A 26796-nucleotide genomic window follows, 5' to 3' on the forward strand; every position below is an offset into this window, starting at 1 on the left:
TTATTATTAACATTATTACACTTGTTGTTATTATCATTGGTGTATTTAATAGGGAAGATGAAGGGGTAGGGAATAGAAGCATTGGCTTCTTACTGCCCCTTTTCGAACATATTATGTAACATTATTTTGTTGTCGAGTTATTGTTTTTTGTTTTTATTTTAATGTTCAAATAAAGTTTTCATTCCTTCATTATGTGGCTTTTAACGGGGAAAATATTCTACTTTTAATGTTTTAAGGCACGGGTGTCAAACAGGCGGCCCGCGGGCCGGATCAGGCCCGCTCGGGGGTTGGATCCGGCCCGCGAGACAAGGCTCAGAGAAGCGCAAGAGAAAGAGAGCTGTAGGTTGGAATAGGTCCACTTGATGTTGCCAAAGCCTGGTGCCTCTCACAAACGCTTCACTTGGATTTCTCTCTCTCCAATTTCTCTTTCTCTCTCTCTCTTCCTCCATTTTTCTCTCACTCTCTCTAACTCTCTCTCTTTCACTCTCTGTGTCTTTTTTCTCTTTCTCTGTTCCTTTTTGTCTCTATCTCTCTGTCTTTTTACCTTCTTTTGCTCTCTCTCCATTTTTTTTCCTTTACTCTCTTTCTCTCTCTCTCTTGCTTTCCCCTTCTGTCTTTCCCCTTTTTCTCTTTCTCTCCTTCTCTCCTCTTTTTCTCTCTTTCTGTCTCTCTTTGGATTTCATTCTTTCTCTTTCCCCCTCTCTTACTATTTCTGTTTTTATCTCACGCTCTCTCTCTCTCTCTCTCTCTCTCTGTCCGTCTCTCTTTCTCTCTTTCTCTTATTTGTCCCACCCTTTCTCTCCCTATCTTTTCTCTCATTTCTTTCTCTCTTTTTTTTCTTTCTCTCTAATCTACTAAACCGGCCCCCGAGAGAATGTTTGTTCTATCGTGTGGCCCCCGAGCTTAAACGAGTTTGACACCCCCGTTTTAAGGACATGTCAAAAGAGGAACACTTAGAAGAAGCTACCGGCGTCATATAATGGAAACTTGAACCGGGTACTGAGACCCGGAGAGTCCAGAAGGACTCTGGTGGAGAGTGAAGGATTGTGGGAAATGTCTGGAATCAATTAAGTGACGGAGCTGGAGTTGCTCGCATTCTTGAGAGAGCAAAAAAAATAATAATAAAAGAAAATAGAAGATGACTGCACCAAGGTTGTGTAGGCTGTGTTTACAAGTTGTAGCTCTTGTGAAAACACTCACACGCAGGAGAGAAGGAAAAGAGAAAAAAAAAGACGGGTTAGGATCAAAAAGTTCATGTTTGTCTGAATCGAAAATCGACCCCACGGAGTCGAGTTGCAGCCGGGTGAGCGTGACCTCTGCGACACCAAGGTCAAAGCTCGCTCGCTCGAACTCTGTTGTGCTCTCACGCTTTCTCTTGCGCTCTCTCGCATTCTCTCGCTTTCTTTCACGCTTTCTCTCGCGCTTTCTCTCTGGCATTCTCCCACATTCTCTTGCATTCTCTTATTTTCTCTCATATTTTCTCGCTTTCTCTCACATTCTCTCGCGCTCTCTTACATTCTCTCACATCTTGCGTTCTTTCGCATTCTCTCGCTTTCTGCCTGTCTTTCTCGCTTTCTGTTGCTTTTTCTCTCTTTCTCTCGCTGTCTCTCGCTTTCTCTCGCTTTCTCTCGCATTTCTCTTGCTTTCTCTTGTGTTCTCTCGCTTTCTCTTGCATACTCTTCCTTTCTCTTGCGTTGTCTTAAGTTGTCTCGCTTTCTCTTGCTTTCTCTCGCATTTTTGTTGCGTTCTTTCAAATTCTCTTGCGTTCTCTCCCCTTTTCTTGTGCTCTCTCGCTTTGTCTTGCATTCTCTCGCATTCTCTTGCATTCTCTTGTTTTCTCTCATATTTTCTCGCTTTCTCTCACATTCTCTCGCGCTCTCTTACATTCTCTCACATCTTGCGTTCTTTCGCATTCTCTCGCTTTCTGCCTGTCTTTCTCGCTTTCTGTTGCTTTTTCTCTCTTTCTCTCGCTTTCTCTCGCTTTCTCTCGCATTTCTCTTGCTTTCTCTTGTGTTCTCTCGCTTTCTCTTGCATACTCTTCCTTTCTCTTGCGTTGTCTTAAGTTGTCTCGCTTTCTCTTGCTTTCTCTCGCTTCCTCTCGCATTTCTGTTGCGTTCTTTCACATTCTCTTGCGTTCTCTCCCCTTTTCTTGTGCTCTCTCGCTTTGTCTTGCATTCTCTCGCATTCTCTTGCATTCTCTTGCTTTCTCTCACATATTCTCGCTTTCTCTCACATGCTCTTGCGCTCTCTCACATTCTCTTGCGTTCTTTCGCGTTCTCCAGTTTTCTGCCGGTCTTTCTCGCTTTCTGTTGCTTTCTCTCGCTTTCTCTTGTGTTCGCTCGCTTTCTCTTGCGTTGTCTTAAGTTGTCTCACTTTCTCTTGCTTTCTCTCGCTTTCTCTCGCATTTTTGTTGCGTTCTTTCACATTCTCTTGCGTTCTCCCCCCTTTTCTTGTGCTCTCTCGCTTTGTCTTGCGTTCTCTCGCATTCTCTTGCGTTCTCTCGCTTTCTCTCGCATATTCCCGCTTTCTCTCACATTTTCATGTGTTCTCTCACATTCTCTTGCGTTCTCTCGTACTCTCATGTGTTTTTTCGCGTTCTCCCGCATTCCGCCGGTTTTTCTCGCTTTCAGTTGCTTTTCTTCGCTTACTCTCACTCTCTCTCGCTTTTTCTTGTGTTCTCTCGTTTTCTTTTTCATACTCTTGTTTTCTCTTGCATACTCTCGCTTTCTCTTGCGTCGTCTTAAGTCGTCTCGCTTTCTCTTGCTGTTTTTTGCGTTCTTTCACATTCTCTTGTGTTATCTCGTTGTATCTCGGTTGACAGGTATGCATTTCGGCATTTTCAAGGACTTCAAGCACCCGCAGGGAACCTGATGAGAGACGGCGCTACATTAACCGCGCAAAAAAATACCGTATTTTCCGCACTATAAGGTTATAGGGCGCACCCCCAAAAAATGGTTTTTGGTCCTATATTTTCCATACATAAGGCTCACCGGATTATAAGGCGCTACAATGGGAATGTCGACAAAACAGTCAGATAGTTCAGTCCAACTTATTACCCCCTTAACATTCCCAAAGCTTGCAAAGACGCAAATACGTGTCGAGAACACGTACGGACACAGTGTCTGTACGATGTCACTTAAAGTTCCAAATATCATTCGGAAGGTTAAAGTCTTGGGATTCAAGAAATGCCAACCATTCCTTAGTTTCTATGTTCTTTTTCGCTCGCACCTTTACTGTGCATATGACAATAAACACTTGGAATTGAGTTTAATTTAAAAATAGATATCACAGAAACATCGAGATCAGTCTGAAACAAGATACAGGGAAAATATATAGCCGGAGTAGCTCACCGAAATCGTTGTGTTCAATGATAATGAGCAACCATGGTCCTCTTATATGCGTGAGTGTAGTAAATCCAAGAGAGTAAAATATTTACAAATACAGTACAGAATAGTAAAATACTGTTTCCTCTATGCCGTAGTTCAACCTAACATGCTATTCACATTCATCTTTTTCGGCCAATTGCAGGCTTTGTTTTGTCCCTTTAGCCTATGCAAGCCTGTAAATGATAAAAAGGATCCGCCCCCTTTACCTCCGAATAACTTTAGCCAATAGTGATCGATTCAACTGATGATTGACACATCTTTTTCGGCCAATTGCAGGCTTTATTTTGCCCCTTTTTCCTATGCGAGCCTGTAAATGATAAAAAGAATCCGCCCCCTTTACCTCCGATTAACTTTAGCCAATAGCGATCGATTCAGATGATGATTGACACATTGGTTAGCCAATGAAACGCCGGTATATAAATCCCAGCATACACCACGGACGACTTCGCCTTCGGGGGAAAATCGAGTCGGCGGCTGCTTGCCTTAGTTGCAAGACTTTGCGACTTAATATTGATCCATATACAAGGCGCACTGTATTATAAGGCGCATGGTCAGCTTTTGAAAAAAAATAAAGGCTTTTAGGTGCGCCTTATAGTGCGGGAAATACGGTATATAGAAAATCCCGGCGCCGCCGTCACTGTAGCAACAGCGCGTCATTAAGCGCCACATTCTCCGATTTACTGGCTGTTAATCAGGGAAGGAAAACAGATGGCCCGCGGGGAAAGCGCGCTGCAGAGACCCAAACGTGTAGCAGAGTGCCATGGCGCTTTCATGCGTGGTGATCCGTCATTCATCACACGCTGCGGCGCACGGCTGCAGCCGGCCCCGAGGAACCCAACGCGCCGCGCGTTATCAAGCCGCGCTCTCGCAATTAGATCCGAGTCGTCGGGGCTTTTTACTGATTAGCGGCCAAAACGGCGCGGGGGGAGAAAAAGGGGACTTCTGACACCTTTGAAAGGGAGATCGTTTCGCTATTTCAATCTCGTGTGTGCGGTGCAGGGTGCGAACACCCTTTTCGTGGGAATTCGGGCGCTTTTTATGATGATCTGCATTTCTATAGCGCTTTTCAAGTCAATGACTTCCCAAAGGGCTTTACAATGTGCTCCACATTTCCCAATAGCGGCCTTGTATTACAGCCATGTAAGACGCTAACCTGCTTATTGGGGGTATTAGGGGTTCAGTGTCTTACCCAAGGACACTTTGACATGTAACACGGACGAGCCGGAGTTCGAACTGGGATCCCTTGATCCCAAGACGAGCGCTCTACCTCTTGAGCTACTGAATGAAAGATTTTTTGTGCCACTAGGAGGCACTAAAAGAAATTGCGAACTAGCCCTTTAAAGGTACAAGAAACTTTCATTTCAGTACATGATTTGAATGCTAAGCAAATAGACTGTATTTAATTTACATTGTTAACTCTACACAAGGTGAATCAAGGAAGCAAGGTTTTGAGTGCTCTAAGGAGAGTGATGAGCAACGAGAGTATGAGTATGGATGTTAAGAGGGGACTGTATGAGAGTGTGATTGTGCCGACTGTGTTGTACAGTGCAGAGACTTGGAGCCTGAACGCAGACTTAAGAAGGAAATTAAATGTTTTTGAGATGAAGTGTTTGAGGAGTATGTTAGGAGTGACAAGATTGGATAGATTGAGAAATGAAATTGTGAGAGACAGAACTGGAGTAGTAGTAGAACTGAGCAAGCGTGTGGATAAGAGAGTACTCGGTTGGTTTGGACACATGGATGAGGAGCGGATGTTGAAGAGGATCTACAGAGCAGAAGTCAATGGAAGGAGACCAAGAGGAAGGCCGCCATTGACGTGGACGGATGGTGTTATGAGTGCACTGCAGGAAAGAGGTCTAAATATTAATGGAAGTTAGAGCTCTTGTTGGTGATAGGAAGGAAGGAGTGGAGAGTTGTTGTGAAAGGATCGTGGGATGTTTGGACGCGTTCTATGATGCGGCAGGGGTAAACCAGTGAAAGCTGTCGGGCCCTGCTGTTGAACAAAAGAGTGAAATGAAATGAAATGAAATGATCTGCATTTCTATAGCGCTTTTCAAGTCAATGACTTCCCAAAGCGCTTTACATTGTGCTTCACATTTCCCAATAGCGGCCGTGATCTGTGCAGCCATGTAAGGCGCTAACCTGCTTATTGGGGGTATTGGGGGTTAAGTGTCTTACCCAACAACACTTCGGCATGTAACACGGACAAGCCGGGATTCGAACTGGGATCCCTTAATCCTAAAACGATCGCTCTACCTCCTGAGCTACTGCCGCCCCATTTTTATTTGTATAGCCCTTAATCACAAAGAGTCTCAAAGGGCTTCACAGGTTATTACACAGACTATTTTTTTCAGACTATTATGACACCATCCCCTGATCTGGAACCAACATGAGGGCAAGGAACAACTCAAAAAACCTCAACATGAGGAAAATGAAGAACCGCTGGAACTACACCTGAGGAGAGTGATATGTTTATAATATTTAGAACTGAAGGTCCAAGGACCCCAAAAAGACCTTTAATAAGCGAACCTGGAAGCGGGTCGAACAGGCAAGTCGTCGATTTGGCCGTATTCACCACCTGTTTAAGATTATCGAGTGACAGTTCACTAAAACGGGACAAATTCCCTGGACAGCCACCATGCCGTGCATCTATAGATTTCAGCCCTTTAGTATGTGTTGTATTGATACTTCTTTAGCAATTTCTTCCTGTATGCATTGAATCTTCTTATTAAAGAAGACCATTAAGTCATGGGCTGAATGGGTGGAACTATCTGGGATAATCTAATGCCTTGTAAGCGATGCTACAGTGTCGAAAAGGACTTTGGGATTGTTCTTTTGTGACGCAATCACCTTCGAAAGGTATGCTGATTTTGCCGAGGCAAGGGCCGCTTTATACTTTATATAAATTGATTTATATTATATTAATTTATTCATCTCATCTCATCTCATCAGCCGTACCGCTTATCCTCATTAGGGTCGCGGGGGGACTGGAGCCCATCCCAGCCATCTCCGGGCAGTGGGCAGGGGACACCCTGAACTGGTTGCCAGCCAATCGCAGGGCACACAGGGACAGACAACTCATTCGCTCATTCACACCTAGGGACAATTTGGACTGGCCAATTCACCTGAAATGCATGTTTTTGGAACGTGGGAGGAAACCGGAGTGCCCGGAGGAAACCCACGCAACCACGGGAAGAACATACAAACTCCGCACAGGAAGTCTGGAGCTGGATTTGAACCCACATTAATTTATTTTTATAACCATGTCTTTAAATGATGAAGTTGTACATGTGCTGCCTCTGTTAGCACAATTACCTTTTAAATTGCTATATATTCTCTGTTTACATCCATGACTACTTCTACAAACAGTGAGCGCAAAACCCGAAAAAAGGCTTTTTTTTAAATTTTTGTCCTCTGGGACTACGCTTCTTTATATGTTACTGCATCGAATGAGTGAATAAATAAAATATTCTACTTTTTAAGGACACCTTAAACAACGCACCCCACCTTTTAAAAAAAAAAAGGGAAAAAAGAAAGAGACTGTCCTCTGGGTCAGCTTGAGCAAAAAGTTGTCCTTCTTTAAGAGCTTCACGGAGAAAGAAGAGATATGAGGAGAGCGCTGAGAGCTAATGAGCTGGATTTTGCCGGAGACTTGGCATTCCGCTCATCTCGCGAGCCGGCTCCAGAGCGCTTCCTGTCTGCGCCCTCAAGCAGGAGTAAATGAGGGCTGGGTGCTGATGGGGGGGACGCAGGGGGGGAGGACAAGAGAGGAGGAGGCGGATAGGGTGTTGCAAGCAAAACAACAGAGGAAGGAGAAGAAGGAGGAGGGAGAGCGCTCCAAATCCAATGCCAGGACGCCATGTTCTCGCTGCCTGCGTTTCCATGGCGATGGGGTAATTCTGGCGAGTAAGGAAATTTCATTCACCCCCGTTAAGAGGCGGGGGAAGAGGAAAGAAACACAGGAGATGAAAATATTAACGCCAGGAAGGGGAAGACGCATGACAGGAATCGGACACGGGAGAGAAAAAAAAAACCTTCGTGCCCATGAAGTTGTTTACGTTCCTCTTTTGCAACGATGCTGGGGTTTGCACCTTCTTACAAGCCGACCCCGCCTCACCCCGAAAGCCCCGCAGGTACACGCTTCAGAACAAAGACCGGCACTGTTAACTGGTCACTCTGTAAAAACGGGGGTGCATTTATTTTAGAGGGGGGAGTCCGGTCCAACACCCAACCCCTAAGACAGACTCAAGATCACACATTTACTGTAAGTAACTAAAGATTGAGTGCACCCCAAGAACAATTGAGAGACAATTAGAGCGCCATTAGAGCATTGGGGCGGCAGTAGCTCGTCTTGGGATCAAGGGATCCCAGTTCGAATCCCGGCTCCTCCGTGTTACATGTCAAAGTGTCCTTGGGTAAGACACTGAACCCCTAATCCTCCCAATAAGCAGGTTAGCGCCTTACATGGCTGCAAGGCCGCTATTGGGAAATGTGGAGCACATTGTAAAGCGCTTTGGGAAGTCATTGACTTGAAAAGCGCTATATAAATGCAGATCATTTCATTTCATTTCATCACCTTCGTCAGTGGTTCCCAAAGTGGGCTGTACTGCCCCCCTGGGGGCGGTGAGGAAGACCGGGGATGTAGGGGGCATTAGGGGGGCGGCAGTCCAAATTCAGAAGTTTGAACGTTTGTCTGAACATTTGCACACAACACGTGATGGAGTTTTAGCCAACCACAATTGTTACTTTTTGAGCAGGGTTGGGTAGGGTTACTTTAACTGGATTACTTTCAATTACTTTTGATTACTCCAATACCAAATGTGCTAAAAAAAGACAAAAGAAACTAAATATGAATAAAATGATGACTCACAACACGTGGTAAGCTTTCTCTCCTGGCTTTGATCTTCGGCAAAACTAACATAAAATGTGACAGAAACAAAATGAAAATAAATCCAAACAGCTTGCCAACATCATTTTTGCTGTTCCGTTACTCCCCAAGCCTGCACAAAATTGAGTAATTTTATTCATATTTAGTTTATTTTGTCTTTTATTAGCATATTTGGTATTAGAGTAATCCAAAAGTAATTGAAAGTAATCCAGTTAAAGTAACCCTACCCAACCCTGTTTTTAAGTTTTAAAAGCGCCGACCAATCAGATAGATAGATAGATAGATAGATACTTTATTCATCCTTCTAGGGAAATTTAAACCTCCAGCAGTATCCTTGTATTGAAAATAAAACAATAATAAAGGAAAAGGAATATAATACATAAATATCCAATGTAACATGTTGCTATAGAGTATTTAAATAGTGCTACATAAAATACACACTGTAATGAAAATAGTGTAATATGCAAATGTGGGGATGGGGTTTAATGTGGGCTTTTACTCCCCCGGGTGGAGTTAAAGAGCCTCATGGCATGAGGAAGAAATGATCTCCTCAGTCTGTCTGTGGAACAAGACTGTGACAGCAGTCTGTCACTGAAGCTGCTCTTCTGTCTGGAGATGATGCTGTGTAGTGGACGTGATGAATTGTCCATGATTGACCGCAACTTTTTCAGTGCCCGTCTCTCAGCTACAGTTGTCAGGCTGTCCAGCTCTGTGCAAGTTTTAAAAATTCCACAAACCATTAAACGCAGTTCAAAGTTTGCAAGCACCGCACTATGCCACACCCACAGTGTGAGCTCATTGAGTGTCATGGCGTACTCCGTAAACATAGTCCCAGAGTCAACAAACAAGAAGGAAACGAAGCTTGCGCTGAAGGAGGACAGTACATCACTTGTTTGGACCTATTTTGGTTTTGACGAAGCTGACGTGGTACAGAAGAAAACGCCCGTTGCAGAATTTGCTTTCGCATAGTCGCTAGGTCCAGAGGAAACACAAGTAAACCGTACCAGCACCTTAAAAATGGTCACATATCAAAATACACGGCATGTCAAAAAGCATTACAAGTAAAAGACGGAGAAGGTGCATCTACAAGTGTACTGAGAGGTGAACAACAACCTATTGTGTTTGAAGTTGTGAAAAATGGGTCAGGCAACCATTAGAGTTGTCTGCCCTGGTGTCCGCTAACTTTTTGTCAGGAGTTTTAGACACTGATATTGAATATGTAAATGTTTATGCAGTCTTGTTTAACTTATATTTCATTACAAAAGACAGGCTTTAATTTGTTGTTTGTTATTTTAATCAATCTCCTCCCGAGTCTTAACAATAAAATATGAAAATTGGGGTTTGTTTTGGGCTCTGTCCTGTTAGTTGGTCGGGCTCGGGCTGGATCCGCGGGTCGGGTCGGGCTGGATCTTTCATGCACGACCTTACCTGTCTAGTCCACACCAACTTCATCATTCAAATATGTGTTTTGTTTGGGAAGGGGGCATTTTCTTATTCTTTTCTTTTAATCCAATCATTCACCGTGAAGAGCATCTCTCTTTTGCGTCAGCTATATTTTCTCTTGTTTTGCCCAGGGTGGTGTGGGCAAACAAAAACGCGGGGACGTTTGGCACTCGTCTGTACATCCAAGAGCACGCGACGTGGCGCGTGCCTCTTTGTGGCTAAGCGAGGTTGACAAGTGCACCGGCTTTGACCAAGCCGTCGCTGCAGCTGACCTGACACTTGCCGTGCACTCACATGTGCACGCCTCCTCCATCCCCGGTTTCGTGTTGCTGCGAATGCTCAAGCTTGCATGCGCAGATGCTTGTTCCACTCCAAAAATGTTACTACTGTCGCCACCTAGAGGGTTTATGAAGCGGCTGGGGTTTATAAGGCTTAATATCAGAGGTGTGCAAACCGCTGATCATGGGCCATAGGTTTTTTCATCAGGCCCGCCAAACGAATGAGGTAAAAATATATTGACAATATACAAAAGTCAATTCCATTGAAGTTGGGAAAAAGTTTAAAATGTCAGTAAAATTAGAATAGAATGACTTGCAAACCTTTTCTAACCCATATTTAAATGAATACACCACAAAGACAAGATTATCCATGTTCAAACTCATAAACTTTATTTCCATAAGCAAATAATGATAAACTTAGAATTTTATGATTGCAACAAGTGCCAAAGTAGTTGGGAAAGGGGCTTCTTCACCATTGTGTTACATCACCTTTCCTTTTAATAACACTCAATAAACGTTTAGGAAGTGAGGAGACTAGTTGTTGAATCGTTGATAGTGGAATCCTTTCCCATTCTTGCTTTATGTACAGCTTGAGCTGTTCAACAGTCCGGGGTCTCCTTTGTCTTATTCTGCGCTTTATAATGCGCCACACATTTTCAATGGGAGACAGGTCAGGACTGCAGGCAGGCCAGTCAAGCACCCGCACCCTCTTACTACGAAGCCACGCTGTCGTGAGACGTGCAGTGTGTGGCTTGGCATTATCCTGCTGGAAGAAGCAAGGGCGCCCATGGTAAAGATTCTGTTTGGATGGCAACATACTTTGTTCCAAAACCTGAATGTACTTTTCTGCATTAATGGTGCCTTCACAGATGTGCAGGTTACCCATTCCTTGGCCACTCATGCACCCCCATACCATCACAGATGCTGGCTTTTGCACTTTGCGTGCATAACAGTCTGGGTGGTTCTGTTCTTCTTTGGACCGGAGGACACGACGTCCACAATTTCCAAACACAATTTGGAAAACTGACTCATCAGACCACAGAACACTTTTCCACTTTGTATCAGTCCATTTTAGATGGGCTCGGGCCCAGAGAACCCTGCGGCGTTTCTGGATGTTGTTGATGAATGGCTTACGCTTTGCAACATAAAGTTTTAACCCACACTTACGGATATAGCGTCGAACTGTATTGACTGACAGTGGTTTTCCAAAGTGTTCCTGAGCCCATGTGGTGATGTCCTTTACACATTGATGTCGGTTCTTAATGCAGTACCGCTTGAGGGCTCGGAGGTCACGGGCATTCAATAATGGTTTACGGCCATGCCGTTTACGCACAGTGATTTCTCCAGATTCCCTGAACCTTTTCACAATATTATGGACTGTAGATGATGATATCCCTAAATTCCTTGCAATTGTACTTTGAGGAATGTTGTTTTTAAACTGTTCAACAATTTGCTCACGCAGTTGTTCACAAAGAGGTGAACCTCGCCCCATCCTTGCATGTGAATGACTTAGCTTGTTCGGGTCTCCCTTTTTTATACCCAGTAACAACTCTCACCTGTTGCTAATTCATCTGTTCACCTGCAAATAGTTGGTTGATTTCCATTCATCCACTTTCTGAGTAGTTATTGACACCTGTCCCAACTATTTTGGCACGTGTTGCTGTCATCAAATTACAGAGTTGATGATTTTCTCCCAAAACAATAAAGTTTATGAGTGAAGACAATAAATATGTTGTCTTTGCTGTGCATTCATTTAAATATGGGTTGAAAAGAATTTGCAATTTACTTGGATCAATTTTTATTTGCAATTAACACACTTTCCCAACTTCATTGGAATTGAGTTTTGTATATGATAGGAGGAGATCATTTCTTCCTCATGCCATGAGGCTCTTTAATTCCATCCCCACACCCCATTTTCATATTACCCTATTTTTATTACAGTGTGTATTTTATGTAGCACTATTTAAATAATCTATAGAAAAACATTCTATTGGGTATTTTTGTATTCTATTTCTTTTATTTTATTATTTTCTTTTTCAACACAAGGATACTGCTGGAAGTGTGAATTTCCCTACGGGGATGAATAAAGTATCTCTCTCTCTCTCTCTCTCTCTCTCTCTCTCTCTCTCTCTCTCTCTCTCTCTCTCTAGACATCTATCTAGACATCTATCTAGACATCTATCTAGACATCTATCTAGACATCTATCTAGACATCTATCTATCTTATAGTAAATAAAGCACTACTGATAAACGTGTTTTTGTTGGTGCCAACTTTGTCCCCAGTATCCCTTTGTGTGTGTCTACATTTTTTTAAATCCAGAAATACAAAGTAATACAAAATTACTACAAAACTTAGAATAAAATATAGTGCTTAAAACAGGGTCCTCATATCTTAATTTGCCTTCAATCTGAAAAGAGAAAACGTACTATACAAATATCCCCATAAATACTACTACAGTCATATTATAATACAAAAATTGTACTACAGAAATAATACAACAAAAATATTACATAAATACAACTACAGAAATATTACAAAAACACTAAAATACTACAGCGATACTTTAAAAATATTGCTATGGTAATTCTTCAAAATAACTTTTACAGAGATACTACAAAAATACAACTACAATAATATTACAAAAACATTTAAGAAATACTACAGAAATACTACAAAAATACAACTACAGTAATATTACTTAAACACTAAAGAAATACTACAAATATACTACAAAAATGTTGCAATGGTAATACTATAGTACAAAAGTATTACTACAGAGACACTATAACAGAAATACTGTAAAAAAAAAAACTATGACAAAAATATTACAACAGAATTATCGCTAAAAAAGAACTACTGTAATACTATAATACAAAGATACTATTAGAGATATTACAACAGAGATACTTTAAAAACACCACTACAGTAATACTAAAAAATACTTCATATATAGTGCAAAAATACTAGCATGGAAATACTACAAAATTCCTGCAAAAATAAGATTAAAGTAATACTACAAAATACTCCAGAAATACTACAACAGTCCAACTACAGAAATATTAAAAATACTCAAATACGAAAGTAATAATAAAAAACTAAAAAATAAGATATCAAGTTTGTTTGAAATAGTGACTTAATATATTATTTTGCTTTTATTTTTATTATTCAAAACTAATTTGATAAAAGTAATCTATTTAAAAACAAAGATGAAGATATGTCATATGTTTGCATGAATACAGTGGCTTGCGAAACTCTTTAGCCCCCTTGTACTTTTTGATATAAAAACTGTCATTTCTTGTGAAGAATCAACAATAAGAGGGACACAATCATGAAGTGGAACACACTTTATTGGATATTTTCAACTTTTTTAACAAATAAAAACCGAAAAAGTGGGTGTGCAAAATGATTCAGCCCCTTTACTTTCAGTGCAGCAAACTCTGTCAAGAAGTTCAGTGAGGATCTCTGAATGATTCAATGTTGATCTAAATGACTAACGATGACAAATGGAATCCACCTGTGTGTCATCAAGTCTCTGTATGAATGCACCTGCACTGTGATCGTCTGTTCAAAGCGCAGAGAGCATCATGAAGAACGAGGAACACACCATGCATGAGTTTTATATCTTTATGTTTGAAGTCTGACATGTGGCAAAAGGTCACAAAGTTCAAGGCGGCCAAATAGTTTCGCAAGCCACTGTATTTATCATTAAATGAAAACTAATGAATAGGTCTCCAGGATCAGCCCTTGGGCAAGTTTTTCACCCAATGCAGCCCCGCATTTCTTCGTTGCCCACCCCTGCTTTTGATTAAGATTTTCTTTTCTTTTGCATTAATAATTTCATGAAGTATGTATTTTTTCCTTTCAGTGTCGGAGGAGGGACTGTGGGAGTGCGGACTGTCCTACGAGTGCCGGACCCTGCTGTTCAAGGCCGTGCACAACCTGCTGGAAAGGTAATTAAGTCCGTTCAGCAAAAGAATGCTAAATGCTAAAGGCTAACATGACACCAGGAATTAGCGATCATGCTTTGACCATGACCGACCATTAGATTGTGCTGTTGAAATCTCATTTGATAAGCAAACAGGTAAGTCATATTGCACAATGAAATAAATAGTACATCCATCCATCCATTATTTGCACCGCTTATCCTCAGTAGAGTCGCGGGGGTGCTGGAGTCCATCCCAGCTGTCTTCGGGCAGTGGGCAGGGGACACCCCGAACTGGTTGCCAGCCAGTCGCAGGACACACAGGGACAGACAGCCAATCACTCACTCATTCCCGCCTAAGGACAATTTGGACCGGCCAATTAACCTGACGAGCATGTTTTTGGAATGTGGGAGGAAACCGGAGTGCCCGGAGGAAACCCACGCAAGCACGGGGAGAACATGCAAACTCCACACAGGAGGTTCGATCTCATGACCTCAGAACTGTGCCGCACACGCGCTAACCACTGCGCCGCCGTGCTGCCCTAAATAGTACATAAAGTTATTTTAAAGTTGTATCAGTATTATGTACTGAAGTTGTCTCCAACATTTTGTCACAGACCAGGAACGGAGACGGGACCCAATTGCGTTCGTTTTACTCAGCATTACTTAAAATGAGGAAGGGACTTGCATCCACAATCCGATGATCGTCCGTCACGGGTAGCAGGTAGCTGGGACGCGGAAGTGGAACTTCCGTGTCGAGCGAAGGTCGTTGTTGAAAGCTAGAAGAACAGGCCGATGGCCGGGGCGGAGGAGCAAGAGCATAAACGGATCCAGAAAAGAGGTCGGCAACGGGAATCAGACAGAACACAGGGCAGGATAGAGTTGGATAGACGGGTCCAGAAAAGAGGTCGGCAACGGGAATCAGACAGAACACAGGGCAGGATAGAGTCGGAGAGTCACAAAAGCTTGCCTAGCAGGTAGCATGGGTCTGCAGACGATCTGACAAGTGCTTTCAGGCAGGCGGGAGTTTAAAAAGAGTCCAACAACCAATCAGGGTCCGTGGCTGTTGGCGCCAACGGGACAGGCTCAGGTGCCCTGCATCAGTAATCATGACACATTTTTTTAAGCTGAGAGCTACTTTCTTTTACTTTTAGCGCAAAGAGCTATCGATTTGAAACGCATTTCTAAAATTACATGTTATTAATATGTTATTACTAAGTTATTACCAGATGGTCATTATTACAGATTGAAATAGATCCAGTCAACCACTAAATATCATGCCAGTTAGAAATCACCTTTCCTAGAAAATCACAATGACCCCAAGGTATATTTTCAGAACCAGTCCAAGGACTACTCTGGTGGTCTTAGAGGGCCCATAATGCAGCTTATGGACCATTTGCAGCCCACCAATTTTTAGTTTTTATTTTATCGTTTCTTTTAGTTTAATCATTTTATTCAGGGTTCGTACGGATGCTTGAAATCCTTGAAAATGCTTGAATTTTAATGTTTGGTTTTCAATGTTTGATAAGTGGTTGAATTTTTAGAGAGTTCTTGAAAATGCTTGAACTTGTTGCCATGTTTATCAGCAGTCTGACTAGATAGCCCAGGCGTTCAATGTCTCCTTAAAAACGAAAGATTTTTATTTGAGTGCCTCCAAGACTGTGCTCATGCACTTGCACACACAGCTTGAATGAGCTGACTGAGGCTGCAATAATGACGCAAGCCAGGAGATGGCAGCAAACGGTTCCAAATTCCGTACAGCTCCTTTAAATTTAAGTAGAATTGAGTTTCCTTGGCCCTCCGACCGCAGCCACCTTAAACACATCGTTAGCGTCGGTTGTTTACGGCAATTAATCAATAGTCATTATGATTATGATTACCAATACTGTGCATTATTTATTCTTCAAATGAAATTCGTCTTTTTCTTTTTTGCGCACCTTGATTAAAAGCCTTGAAGAGAGAGAGAGGGGGGGAGAGAGAGAGAGAGAGATAAAGAGAGACAGACAGAGAGAGAGACAGAGAGAGAGACAGAGAAAGAGAGAGATAGCGAGTGAGCATAATAAAGAGAAGGGGGAAAGGTGAAAGACTGAAAAAGGAGAAAGACAGTGAGAAAGGCAGAGAGTAATCAAAAAAAAAAACGAGAGAAGAGGAAAGAAACAGAAAAAGAGAGCGCATGAGAGAGAGAGAGAACAAAAGAAAGAGAAAAGAGAGAGAGCATAATAGAGAAAGGGGGAAAGGTGAAAGACTGAAAAAGAACGAGAAAGGCAGTGAGAAAGACAGAGAGTGATCAAAAAAATGAGAGAAGAGGGAAAAAAACAGAAAAAGAGAGAGCATGAGAGAGAGCAAAAGAAAGAGGAAAGGGTGAAAGAGAAAAAAAAATGGAGATAACGAGGTTGAGAGAAAAAGAAAAGAGAGAGAGAGAGAGAGAGAGAGAGAGAGAGAGAGAGAGAGAGAGAGAGAGAGAGAGAGAGAGACGAGAGAGAGAGAGAGAGAGAGAGAGAGAGAGAGAGAGAGAGAGAGAGAGAGAGAGAGAGAGAGAGAGAGAGAGAGAGAGAGAGAGAGAGAGAGAGAACAAGGGTTTCTGTATGACTGCATGACATAGGGAGCAAGACAAAACCTTTTCTCAGCAAGATGTACAAGGAATGCAGAGCAGGTGTCTGATTACAGTACAGAATGAAAGACTATGATCAAATCTGGCCAATCGGCATTCGAGATAGGAAACGTTCTTGGCGGTACCGGAAGCATCCATTGTTATTTGTATTTTTTCAATCTATTTCTTTCAATTGAATGTCCACAATCGTCTTAAATCTTGGCTGACTATGCGTGGGGTAGGGGGTCTGTATATTACCATATTAGGGCAGCGATTGATCCGTCGAAATATCAACGACCACGGTCCCGAAACATCGAAAGCAACTCCATCTTGACCCACCGGACACATATAATTTTCAAAGATATTTGAAATGCGTCCCCGAAGAAAAGTACCGAAAGAGTTGATGAAAAAGTCCGCCTCCTGGCATCCGCACGTCACTGAAATTAATAATCCTAGCACTGAATCATTTGCTCAAGTAGCCAAAGCTTTCCTTTCCCAGCCGCAGCCATCTGTTAAATGAAGCAGCACATATTTGCTCTCTATTAAGTGAAGCATCAGCGAGCATCATAGGGGGCAGGCCGAATTAACCTTCCCATTACCTTGAAGCCCGACTCCTTTTATCGCTCCCCGTTTCGGCGCCGTCCAGTGTTCCCTCTAAGCTGCGCTCGTGCGCGATCGCGCACTGCTCGCACATTCTCAGCGCACAAGAAAATCTAGCCGGCGCACAAAAATCAGGGCTCAAAATTAATAATTAAGAAGCGACTTGAGTCAAAGTTACAGTGCATGAAGGTCAAAATACACGGGTTCCCCCGACGTTGTGTCCTAAATGCGGTATTTTGAAGTCGAGTCGAAGTCGAACGAAGTTGAGTAAAGTGCTCACGCCGCCGACATCGCCGGAGCAGCCCTGCTCGGGTAACTGCTACTCACTAATTCCTCTTCTCTGTGTTTGTTGCTAAATTCAAACGGGATTTTTTTATGAATCAGGGTTCCCGCTGGGCAATGTTCCCTCTAAACTGCGTGTATGCGCAATTGCGCACTACCCCGAGCTTTTCCGCGCACAAGAAAATCTAGCCAGCTCACAAAAACCAGAGCGCGAAATTGCTAATTTAGAAGCAAATTAAGTCAAAGTTACAGTGCAGGAAGGTAAAAATACAAGGGTTCCCCTGACGTTGTGTTCTAAATGCAGTAAGTCAAGGTCGAAGTAGAACGAAATTGAGTAAAGTCGGTAGAGTTTTTCGAGAACCGGCTTCTTCTGCTCGGCTCACTAAAAGAAAACCGGCTCTTTCGGGTCCTAAATGGCTCTTCAGGTTGTTTTTGCTTCTTAATCCCAACATGACCAACTATTATGTAAAATGACGCACAAAATGACTTAAAGGAAGGGGGGAATAGAACAAAAAAGAAAAAAATACCAAAATGAAAAAGTAGTGAAAAGCTGAGAAAAAAAAGAAGAAAAAATTTAGAAAAAAGCTAGAAAAAAAGAAAAAGTGTCAGAGATATACATTATTAAGACTATTTAGTGGCTATATTTGCACAGATAAAATACATGTATATAGTTAAATTCTACATGATTATGGCAACTTACGTCCGTTCTGGATGGAGTCCAAACCGAGAGAGAGAGTGGTTTATTTTGCGTCAGAGGAATCAGTACAAACAAGAACATGACTTCAAAATAAAAGAATACAAGATTGATAAACGTACAAGAGATATAATTACACTCATTGTTGAAACGTTACTTTATGTGTGTGTATGTATGAGAAACATTGTGTGAATGAGAAAACATTGTTTTTATATTTAGTAATATAAAAACAAGCTAATTAACTTGAGACAGAAATTCAAGAGATTTACATCGAAAACCTGACAGAAAGAAATGTAGGAAAAAAGTAAATAGAGAACAAAAAGAAAAAAGTAACAGCTCGGAAAAAATAAACAAAATGAGATTTTTTTTAAAGGAATAAAAAAAAAAGGAGAAAAAAAACACGGAAAAAGGAAGAAAAAGTTTGTGTTGCATTTAAATAATTTCCAATGATATCAAGTGAGGGCAGCACGGCGGCGCAGTGGTTAGCGCTTGTGCGGCACAGTTCATGTCATGGGAACCTGTCGTGGGTTCAAATCCAGCTCCAGACTTCCTGTGCGGAGTTTGTATGTTCTCCCCGTGCTTGCGTGGGTTTCCTCCGGGCACTCCGGTTTCCTCCCACGTTCCAAAAACATGCATTACAGGAGAATTGGCCGGTCCGAATTGTCCCTAGGTGTGAATGAGCGAATGAGTTGTCTGTCCCTGTGTGCCCTGCAATTGGCTGGCAACCAGTTCAGGGTGTCCCCTGCCCACTGCCCGGAGATGGCTGGGATGGGCTCCAGCCCCCCCGCGACCCTAATGAGGATAAGCGGTACGGCTGATGAGATGAGATGAGATCAAGTGAATCTTGTTGCCAACATTGTACTTCCATTAAAAAATGTGATTAAGTACAGTTCTGTATCTTACAACCGACTCAATAAGTCCCCCAAAATGTTAATATTATGCGCCAAAATATGTCAGGAAATAAAAAGAAATGGATATCTTGTGAAAGAATTGTAAAAAGAAACAACGTTCGTCGGCCGTACAACCTTTGCAATCGTACATGAGTCAATTCATTCAAAAAAGAAAAATAATTTTGCATTCCCGGAAACTCAGCAAAATGTCAAGTTTTGGACATGTTTGATAATGACTTAGTTGCCACACTTGGGATTATGGTTGCTCACTGCTGTTTCAAGCGTTGCTCACCGACTTTGCGTGAACGCTCAGACCCCTGGAAAATTACAGGGAACATTGGCGCCGTCCCCGTCGTCACGGTATCAACCGTGTCGCCGGGCGCCGATTTTCTTGAGGATCCGCTCGACTCCACGTCAATTTCAGTCGAGTGGGTCTTAATCAAGCGATCGCGTGCGAGGCAATTAGGAATGATTTAATATCGGGCGCGAACGATTAGAAAAGGTCGTGACGGCGTTTTAAGTGTTTGTTTACATTAGCTTAGAGGAGGGGTTTCCAAAAGTGGGCGCGGATATATGTGAAGGCCAAGTATTCAGCCTGGCATTCTTTGAACAGTCTTCAACTCTTTGGGATTCAATTTATATGACCATTTAAAAATATACTCGTCTCAGAAGCGTCACGATCAGTCTGAAACAAGATGTCCGGGAACCATAAAGCTAGCGTAGCTCGCCTATTATAAGTGATGGGTCCCGGGGACTCGCATGCTCAAAAATCGATGGGTCCCAACAGAGATCTATGGCTCCCCAAAATTTAGTCTTATCCAGGTTGACATTGTAAATCGGCGACAAATATACAATATAAATCTATATATTCATTCCGTTTTAATCATCACAGTTTATTGGTAATACAAATCAGTTATCACTTCAAGATTTTTCAGTTCACAACAATATGCACATTATACAAAATAATATTGCTGAAATAATTATATGAATCTATATTTTCATTCAGTTTTAATCATCACACTTAATTGGTAATACAAGCGGTTATCACTTCAGATTTTTCAGTTCATATATTCTTCGTGGTTTGCTGTCCCGTCACAGTTGTAATACCTTCTCAAGGTCCAATCCATTATCATCCTCCTCAGAGCGTCACCAGGAATATAATTGAGTCCATTTGGGCAGAAAAGTCCTTTTCTTGCTAGGAGTATTCTTTTGTTTATTTTCTTTCGTCGAATCGTTCGCTTCAACACACGTGTTTTCCTTGCCTCCGCGATCTTACGACGAATTTCTCCGCCGTTTTTTCGTGCCGGAATCATAGCCGTTGTTATCAGTTTCTGCATTATGTTTCGACTTATTATTGACACTGAAGAAATGACCAATTTTGTGTTGATTTTCACCTAATACTAACTGTTTTTTCGGAGGAATACTTAGCCTTCACCTTCATTCGACGACAAGCACCAAAACTATGACGTAATCTCGAAGCAACGAGATCTCGTTTGCCGAGATCGGCGTGCAGACGAAAACTCAAACCGCGAGACCAAAACAACAATGCATGCCGTAAATATTTGTTTAAAAAAAAAAGTAATCGGATAATAATGACAATTTTGTGTGTGATTTGACACTATGCGTCCCCAGCAAAAATGATGCGTCTAGGACGCAGGCAAACGAGAACACTGATAGTATGCAACCATGACCTCCTTACATTTGCGAGGGTCTAGTAATCCAACCATGTAAAATATTTACTCCAAAACACACAAAAATGCCGACAGATTAAAAAAAAAAAATCCGCCTAAAAGCATTTCTGCATCCATGGAAGTTCCTCATTGCTAGCTGTCGGTTTAGCTGCATAATTCCTGTTCACAGATAAAAAGAGTAGTAAAATAATTGTCTATAGGACGCTAGCATCTGGACTTTTGATTGACATCTTTTTCGGCCAATTGCAGGCATTGTTTCACGGTCCACTACCCACATTAGCCGACATATATTGCTTAAAGATATAACGCTTCCTTTACCTCTGTATGACTTTAGCCAACTTGCCGTTCATTGTCTGAAAAATGGTATGCCAAAGGTCTCCAAACTTTTGGAAGCTGAGAACTACTATTTGTTACTGACTAGCAAAAAGTGCTATATCCTGTATTCTGATTCTATTCTGTGTATCTCTTTCACCGTCCAGATGTCTTATGGACAAAGGCTTCGTTCGGGTTGGCAAGTGGTTCTTCAAGCCGCACCAATTGCAGGAAAAGCCTTTGGGCAACAGGTGAGTGGAATTTTTTAAAAATCCTGTCTTAGAAAGCTGGAGGTTCCTTTTTACAAAAAAAACATGCTTGAGGGGGAAAAAAATCACCAGGTTTAAACATTTTTAGTCCAACCCATGATTTTCTGGGGCAGCAGTCGCTCAGGAGGATCGAGAGGTTGTAGGTTCGATTCCCGGTTCCTCCGTGTTATATGCCGAAGTGTCCTTGGGCAAGACACTGAATCCCTAATGTCCCAGATAAGCAGGTAGTTGCCTTGCTTGGCAATCACCGCTATCAGTGTGTGTGTGAATGGGTAAGTGTGAAGCACATTGTAAAAGCGCTTTACATTTATATTGAAAAACACGTAAGAAACCATCGAGAAAAGAAGCTAACATTTTATATCCTGCTGACGAATAAAAGATGAAAAAGAAAGCGTTGCAAATATATCATCCCCCTTTGAGTTCATACTTTGTACGACCTCCTTCTGCTGTCTTTTGGGGTATGTTTTGAGAAGTCTGGCACAACTTGAAACAGAAATATTTTCCCACTCTTTTTTGAAAACTGCTCAAGTTAATTAAGGTTTGATGGTGATCGTTTGTGCACAGCAATTTTCAGATCTTCCTGGACCTTTTGGGTTTTCCAGTTTAACACCTTTAAATTGTTAGTTTCAAACCATTGCATTGCCGATTTTGTTTAATGCTTAGTGTCTTTGTCCTGTTGGAAAGTGAACCTGCACCCTATTCTCGGGTCTCTTGTAAACTCCAACATATTTTTGCCAGATTTGCCTGTATTTGTTTCCATCCAGCTTCCCATGAACTCAAAGGATTTTCACAGTCCCTGCTGAAGAAAATCATGATACTCCCAGCACCATGTTTAACAGTGTGGTTGATGTTTTCAGTATTACTTTTACGCCAAATTTAACTCTTTGCATTCTACCCAAAAAGTTTAATTTTGGTCTCATCTGATACAGACTGCACATAACTATATAGGTAATTCATTGTTTCATAAACCCTTCAATTCATTTTCTGCCAGTTATCCGGAGTTACACACATTGCTTGTGTCTACCATGTGGCTTCTTTCAAATGCCAAATGGGCCTTTTTATGGTATTCTTTCACAAAGGGCTTGCTTCTTGCCGCTCTTCCAAAAAGTGCAGATTTATGGAGAGTATAACTAATAGTTATCTTATGAACTGATTGTCCTACCACAGCTGTGTATGCCTGCAGGGCATCGAATGTGATCATGGGCTTCTTGTTTGTTTCTCTGATTAGTTTTCTCCTTGTTTGGCCGGAAGTCTAGAGGTCCTGCCGTGTCTTCTTGCTGTGGTTTTATGCTCTCCCTATTTGTGCTCTGCAAAATCTGTGAATGTTGTGACATCTTCCTGTGTCCCATTCCTCCTTTTTCATTACTCTAGCAAGGACCCGTCTGCGGTGCTCTTTGGTCTCCATAATGTTGCCTGTTATCCAGTGTCTTCTTTCACAGATCTCTGAGCCCATCTCAGAATAGGTGAATTTAGAATGAGACTTAATGACAAACAGGTGAACTTTGTTTGTCAATGTTTGTCGTTTAGGTCGACATTGGATCGTTCAAAAGTCATCAGGGAACTTCTGGAGTCAGTTGACTGAGCTGATAGAACAGGGGGCTGCTATTTTTGCAACACGTTTTTTTGGTTGTAAATATTTATCTATTTACCCTGGTCATACCGACAGCAAGACAAACACAAACAATGTCACTCGGATCAGGGTGACACAACACACTCTTCTGTTCAACAACAGGGCCCGACAGCTTTCACTGGTTTACCCCTGCGGCATCATACGGTGTCCTGCTTGTCCCTTAGAACGCGTCCAAACAACACCTCTCCACTCATTCCTATCACCAACATTATATTTAGACCTCTTTCCTCCAGCGTTGTAAATATAATATGAAATCTTAAAATAATTTGGTGCCACTGCACAATTTTGTCTCTTATGTTGCTGGTTCTTCGAAAATATTTTCAGTTTTTAAGAATTTTGTTCTTGGGGTCGGCAATACTTGCTTGACGCAGCTTTCAAGCTAAAAGCAATCGAGCAGTCCGATAAAGAAGGAAACGGAGCTACTGCACGCAAACTTTACTTTGCAAGCGTGTTGCTAGTGTGTTTTTGAATAAGGGAGCGTGGAACGAAGTCTATATGACAAAGTCTCTTTCCCATACTGGGGAAGACGACTTGGATGACGTCAGTTATAGGGAGGAAGATGAGGACGGTTTACCGTGATTTCCACAAATACCGTATATTTTTCTTGACGGACCCGTTTACTGTGCTGCGAGCGTGTTCCTAGTAGCGTTTTGCTACCCTTCACAGGCACGGTTTGGGATGAAAGTTGTAATATTATTATTAAAGCTTTGAAAACTCTCTCGGTATACCGTCTTTCTTTGTAAATTTGTGTAACCATGTATAATATGTATTTGAAAGTGTATATTTTTGTAATGTATTTATTTTAGAGACTTATTCTGATATGTTTTCCACGGGCGAATCAAAAAGAAGGGGCGAATCAAATGGGGGCTGACGGGAAGTGGAGTAAAGGTGAGACGTGTTTTTTGGACGCAGCCGACAATAGTGGATATATATTTTTCCCACCCTTACTTTTGGAAATACTGTATACATTTTTTTTCCTTGGATTATTTTCAACGTGACCCGGACTCTGCAGGTCTGCATCAAACCTTAAGTACCGGTATCATTTTTCCGCTCATTTTGCCGGTTGTGGTGTTTGGACAGTGTACGTTATATTCAGTTACAATCGCGGGACTCAAAGTCTGGTTTGGGTTAGTTCTGTGATTGTGTTACATGTTTTAATGTGGGCGCATGCGGCTTATGTACAGGTGCGGCTTGTGTAAGTACAAAAGCGGTTATCCTCTTAAAATGTGGTGGGTGCGGCTTATAATCAGGTGCGCTCTATAGTCCGCGGTAAAACGATTTGCATTATTTTTAACGGGGAAAATGATTTCGGTGATCGAACAAATCGGTTTTCGAACAGGGTTCTGGAACGGATTACGGTCGAGAACCGAGGTTCCACTGTACACGGATAACATCTCGTTTTCATATTCTCCCGGGCGAGCGTAACGAACGCATCCCCCTCCCTCGACCGCAAATAAACACCCCCTGCCCGTCCTTGCCTCACGCTGGGCCACTGTTGCCTCTTTGAATTATTGAGCACCTCGCAAAGAGGAAGAAGGCGGAACACGGCTCCGGCTCTTTTTGTGAATGGCGGCTCTTTTGAAAGCTTTCCCGCTTGCGTGTCGGTTCCGTCCTTCTCCTACACGGTTGCCCTTCCCTCCCGGTTCTCATGCCACCGGGGAGCATTGCTCACTTGATGTCATGTGACCTCCCGCCTCAGCTATAAGCATCTCCTTTGTTTCCTCAGCACCTCCGCTCCGTCCCTGTTTTTTATCTCCAACAGAGGGCGTCTGGAACGTCCCCCCCCTCCCTCCGACCCCCTTCCCTTTTAACTCCCCCGCCTTTGTCGAGCTTCCTCGGTGTTTATCTCGTGCTCGTCCCGGGGGCCACGGCGGCGGAGGGGAGAATTCCAAATCCTCCTCCCTCTGCCGTCTTTGTGTCGGAATGAGGAGGAAGCTCTCCGGGTTGGTAGCGAATTGCATCAGATGCTTGAAAAAGAAAAGAAGAGGGGAGGAGAGAGGATGGAGAGACGGTCATAAATTAATCATCACGACAGACGGATGAATTGATGCATTACAGTCTGTCCCTCTCATTAGTTCAGTCGGTTGTGTGCAGTGAAATAGAAATCTAGGGGGGCTCTCGTTGGAATCGATGTTCCCTGTAATTTTCCTTACGGGTCTGAGCGTTCACACAAATTCGGTGAGCAACGCTTGAAACAACAGTGAGCAACAGCAATCCCAAGTGTGGCAACTAAGTCATTAGTAGTACGATACACAACTGTATTTAATTTTTTTTTAGTGGAAGTACAATGTTGGCAACAAGATTGACTTGGTAGAATTGGAAATGATTTGAATGCAACACAAACTTTTTCTTCTTTTTCCCTGTTTTTTTCTATTTTTTTTTTTAATTCCTTTAAAAAAATCTCATTGTGTTTGATTTTTCCTAGCTGTTTCTTTCTTTTCTTTTTTCTCTGGCTTTTTTTCTGAAATTTTCCTTCTTTTTTCTCTTCCTTTTGTTTCTTTTTTTAACCACTTTTTCATTTTGGTATTTTTTTTTCTTTTTTGTTCTATTGCCCCTTCCTTTAAGTCAGGGGTGTCAAACTCATTTTAACTCGGGGGCCACACGATAGAACAAACATTGTGTCGGGGGCCGGACTAGTAGATTAAAGAGAAAGAAAAAGAGAGATAAAGAAATAAGAGAATGAGGGAGGTAAAAGAAGAGAGAGGGCGGGACAAAGAAAGAGAGAGAGGGAGAGAGCGTGAGAAACAAAAGAGATAAAAGGAGAAGTCGTGAGTGAGGGGGAAAGAAAGGGAGAGGAAGAAAGAAATCCAAAGAGAAATAGAAAGACGGAAGGAGAGAAAAGAGAAAAGAAAGTGCAAAGAGTAGGAAGAGAGAAAGAGAAAAGAGAGAAAAGGAAAAAATGAAGTTAGAGCAAAGGAAGTTAAAAAGACACAGAGAGAGAAAGAGACAAAGAGCAACACAGGAAGAGAAAAAGAGAGACACAGAAAGTGAAAGAGACAGAGACAGAGAGTGGGAGAAAAGGTGTGAGAGAGAGAGAGAGAGAGAGAGACAGTGAGACAGTGTCATTGTGAGAGGCACCTGAGTTTGGCAACATCAAGTTGACATATTTCAACCTGCAGCTTGTTTTTCTCTTGTGCTTCTCTGAGTGTTGTCTCGCGGGCCGGATTCAATCCCTTAGCGGGCCTGATTTGGCCCGCGGGCCGCCTGTTTAACACCTGTGCTTTAAGTCATTTTGTGCATGATTTTACATAATATTTGGATATATCGGGATGAAAGAAGCAAAAACAACCTGAAGAGCCGTTTAGGACCCGAAAGAGCCGGTTCCTTTTAGTGAGCCGAGCCGAAGAAGCCGGTTCTCGAAAAACTCTACTGACTTTACTCAACTGCGTTCTACTTTGACCTTGACTTCAAAATACCGCATTTAGGACACAACGTCGGGGGAACTCGTGTATTTTGACCTTCCTGCACTGTAACTTTGACTTTATTCGCTTCTTAATTAGCAATTTCGAGCCCTGATTTTTGTGAGCTGGCTCGATTTTCTTGTGCGCGGAAAAGCTCGGGGTAGTGCGCAATTGCGCACACACGCAGCTTAGAGGGAACATTGATTGGAATCCATGGAGCATGGCCGGAAAGTGGAACTCGAACAACGCTGTCTCCTTCAGACATTTAACTTTTGATTTTTTTTATTATAAGTTTTTGATTGCATCAAATAAAATAGAAGGGCTCTCATTGGCACTCCAAAGATTTAGTAACATTTACCAATTTTAAAAAAAAATCACCGATCAAAACGGTGATATGGTTTCAGTCTTAGGTCTACCCGCCATACACATAGCAAATGTGTGTCTTACATCGCGGTTTTATTTTTCTGGTCTTTCCGCTTAAAGTGAAAGGCACCCGTGCGGCTGTAATCCATTATCTAT

The 26796-nt window shown here is 42.2% G+C and overlaps 1 protein-coding gene across 2 annotated transcripts in view; it reads left to right on the plus strand.

Moving 5' to 3' along the window:
- Positions 1 to 26796, plus strand: part of LOC148350070 (mediator of RNA polymerase II transcription subunit 13-like) — a 205030-nt gene that overhangs the window by 108279 nt on the left and 69955 nt on the right. For both annotated transcript variants that reach the window (XM_088319745.1, XM_088319746.1), the window contains exons 3-4: positions 13862 to 13946; positions 21145 to 21228. In XM_088319745.1, coding sequence (XP_088175871.1) covers positions 13862 to 13946; positions 21145 to 21228 — 169 coding nt within the window. The remainder of the gene's footprint in view (positions 1 to 13861; positions 13947 to 21144; positions 21229 to 26796) is intronic.

The sequence above is a fragment of the Urocampus carinirostris genome, chromosome 16, assembly GCF_059441175.1.
Source record: "Urocampus carinirostris isolate Australia breed hairy pipefish chromosome 16, RoL_Ucar_1.0, whole genome shotgun sequence".
NCBI classification, from domain to species: domain Eukaryota; kingdom Metazoa; phylum Chordata; class Actinopteri; order Syngnathiformes; family Syngnathidae; genus Urocampus; species Urocampus carinirostris.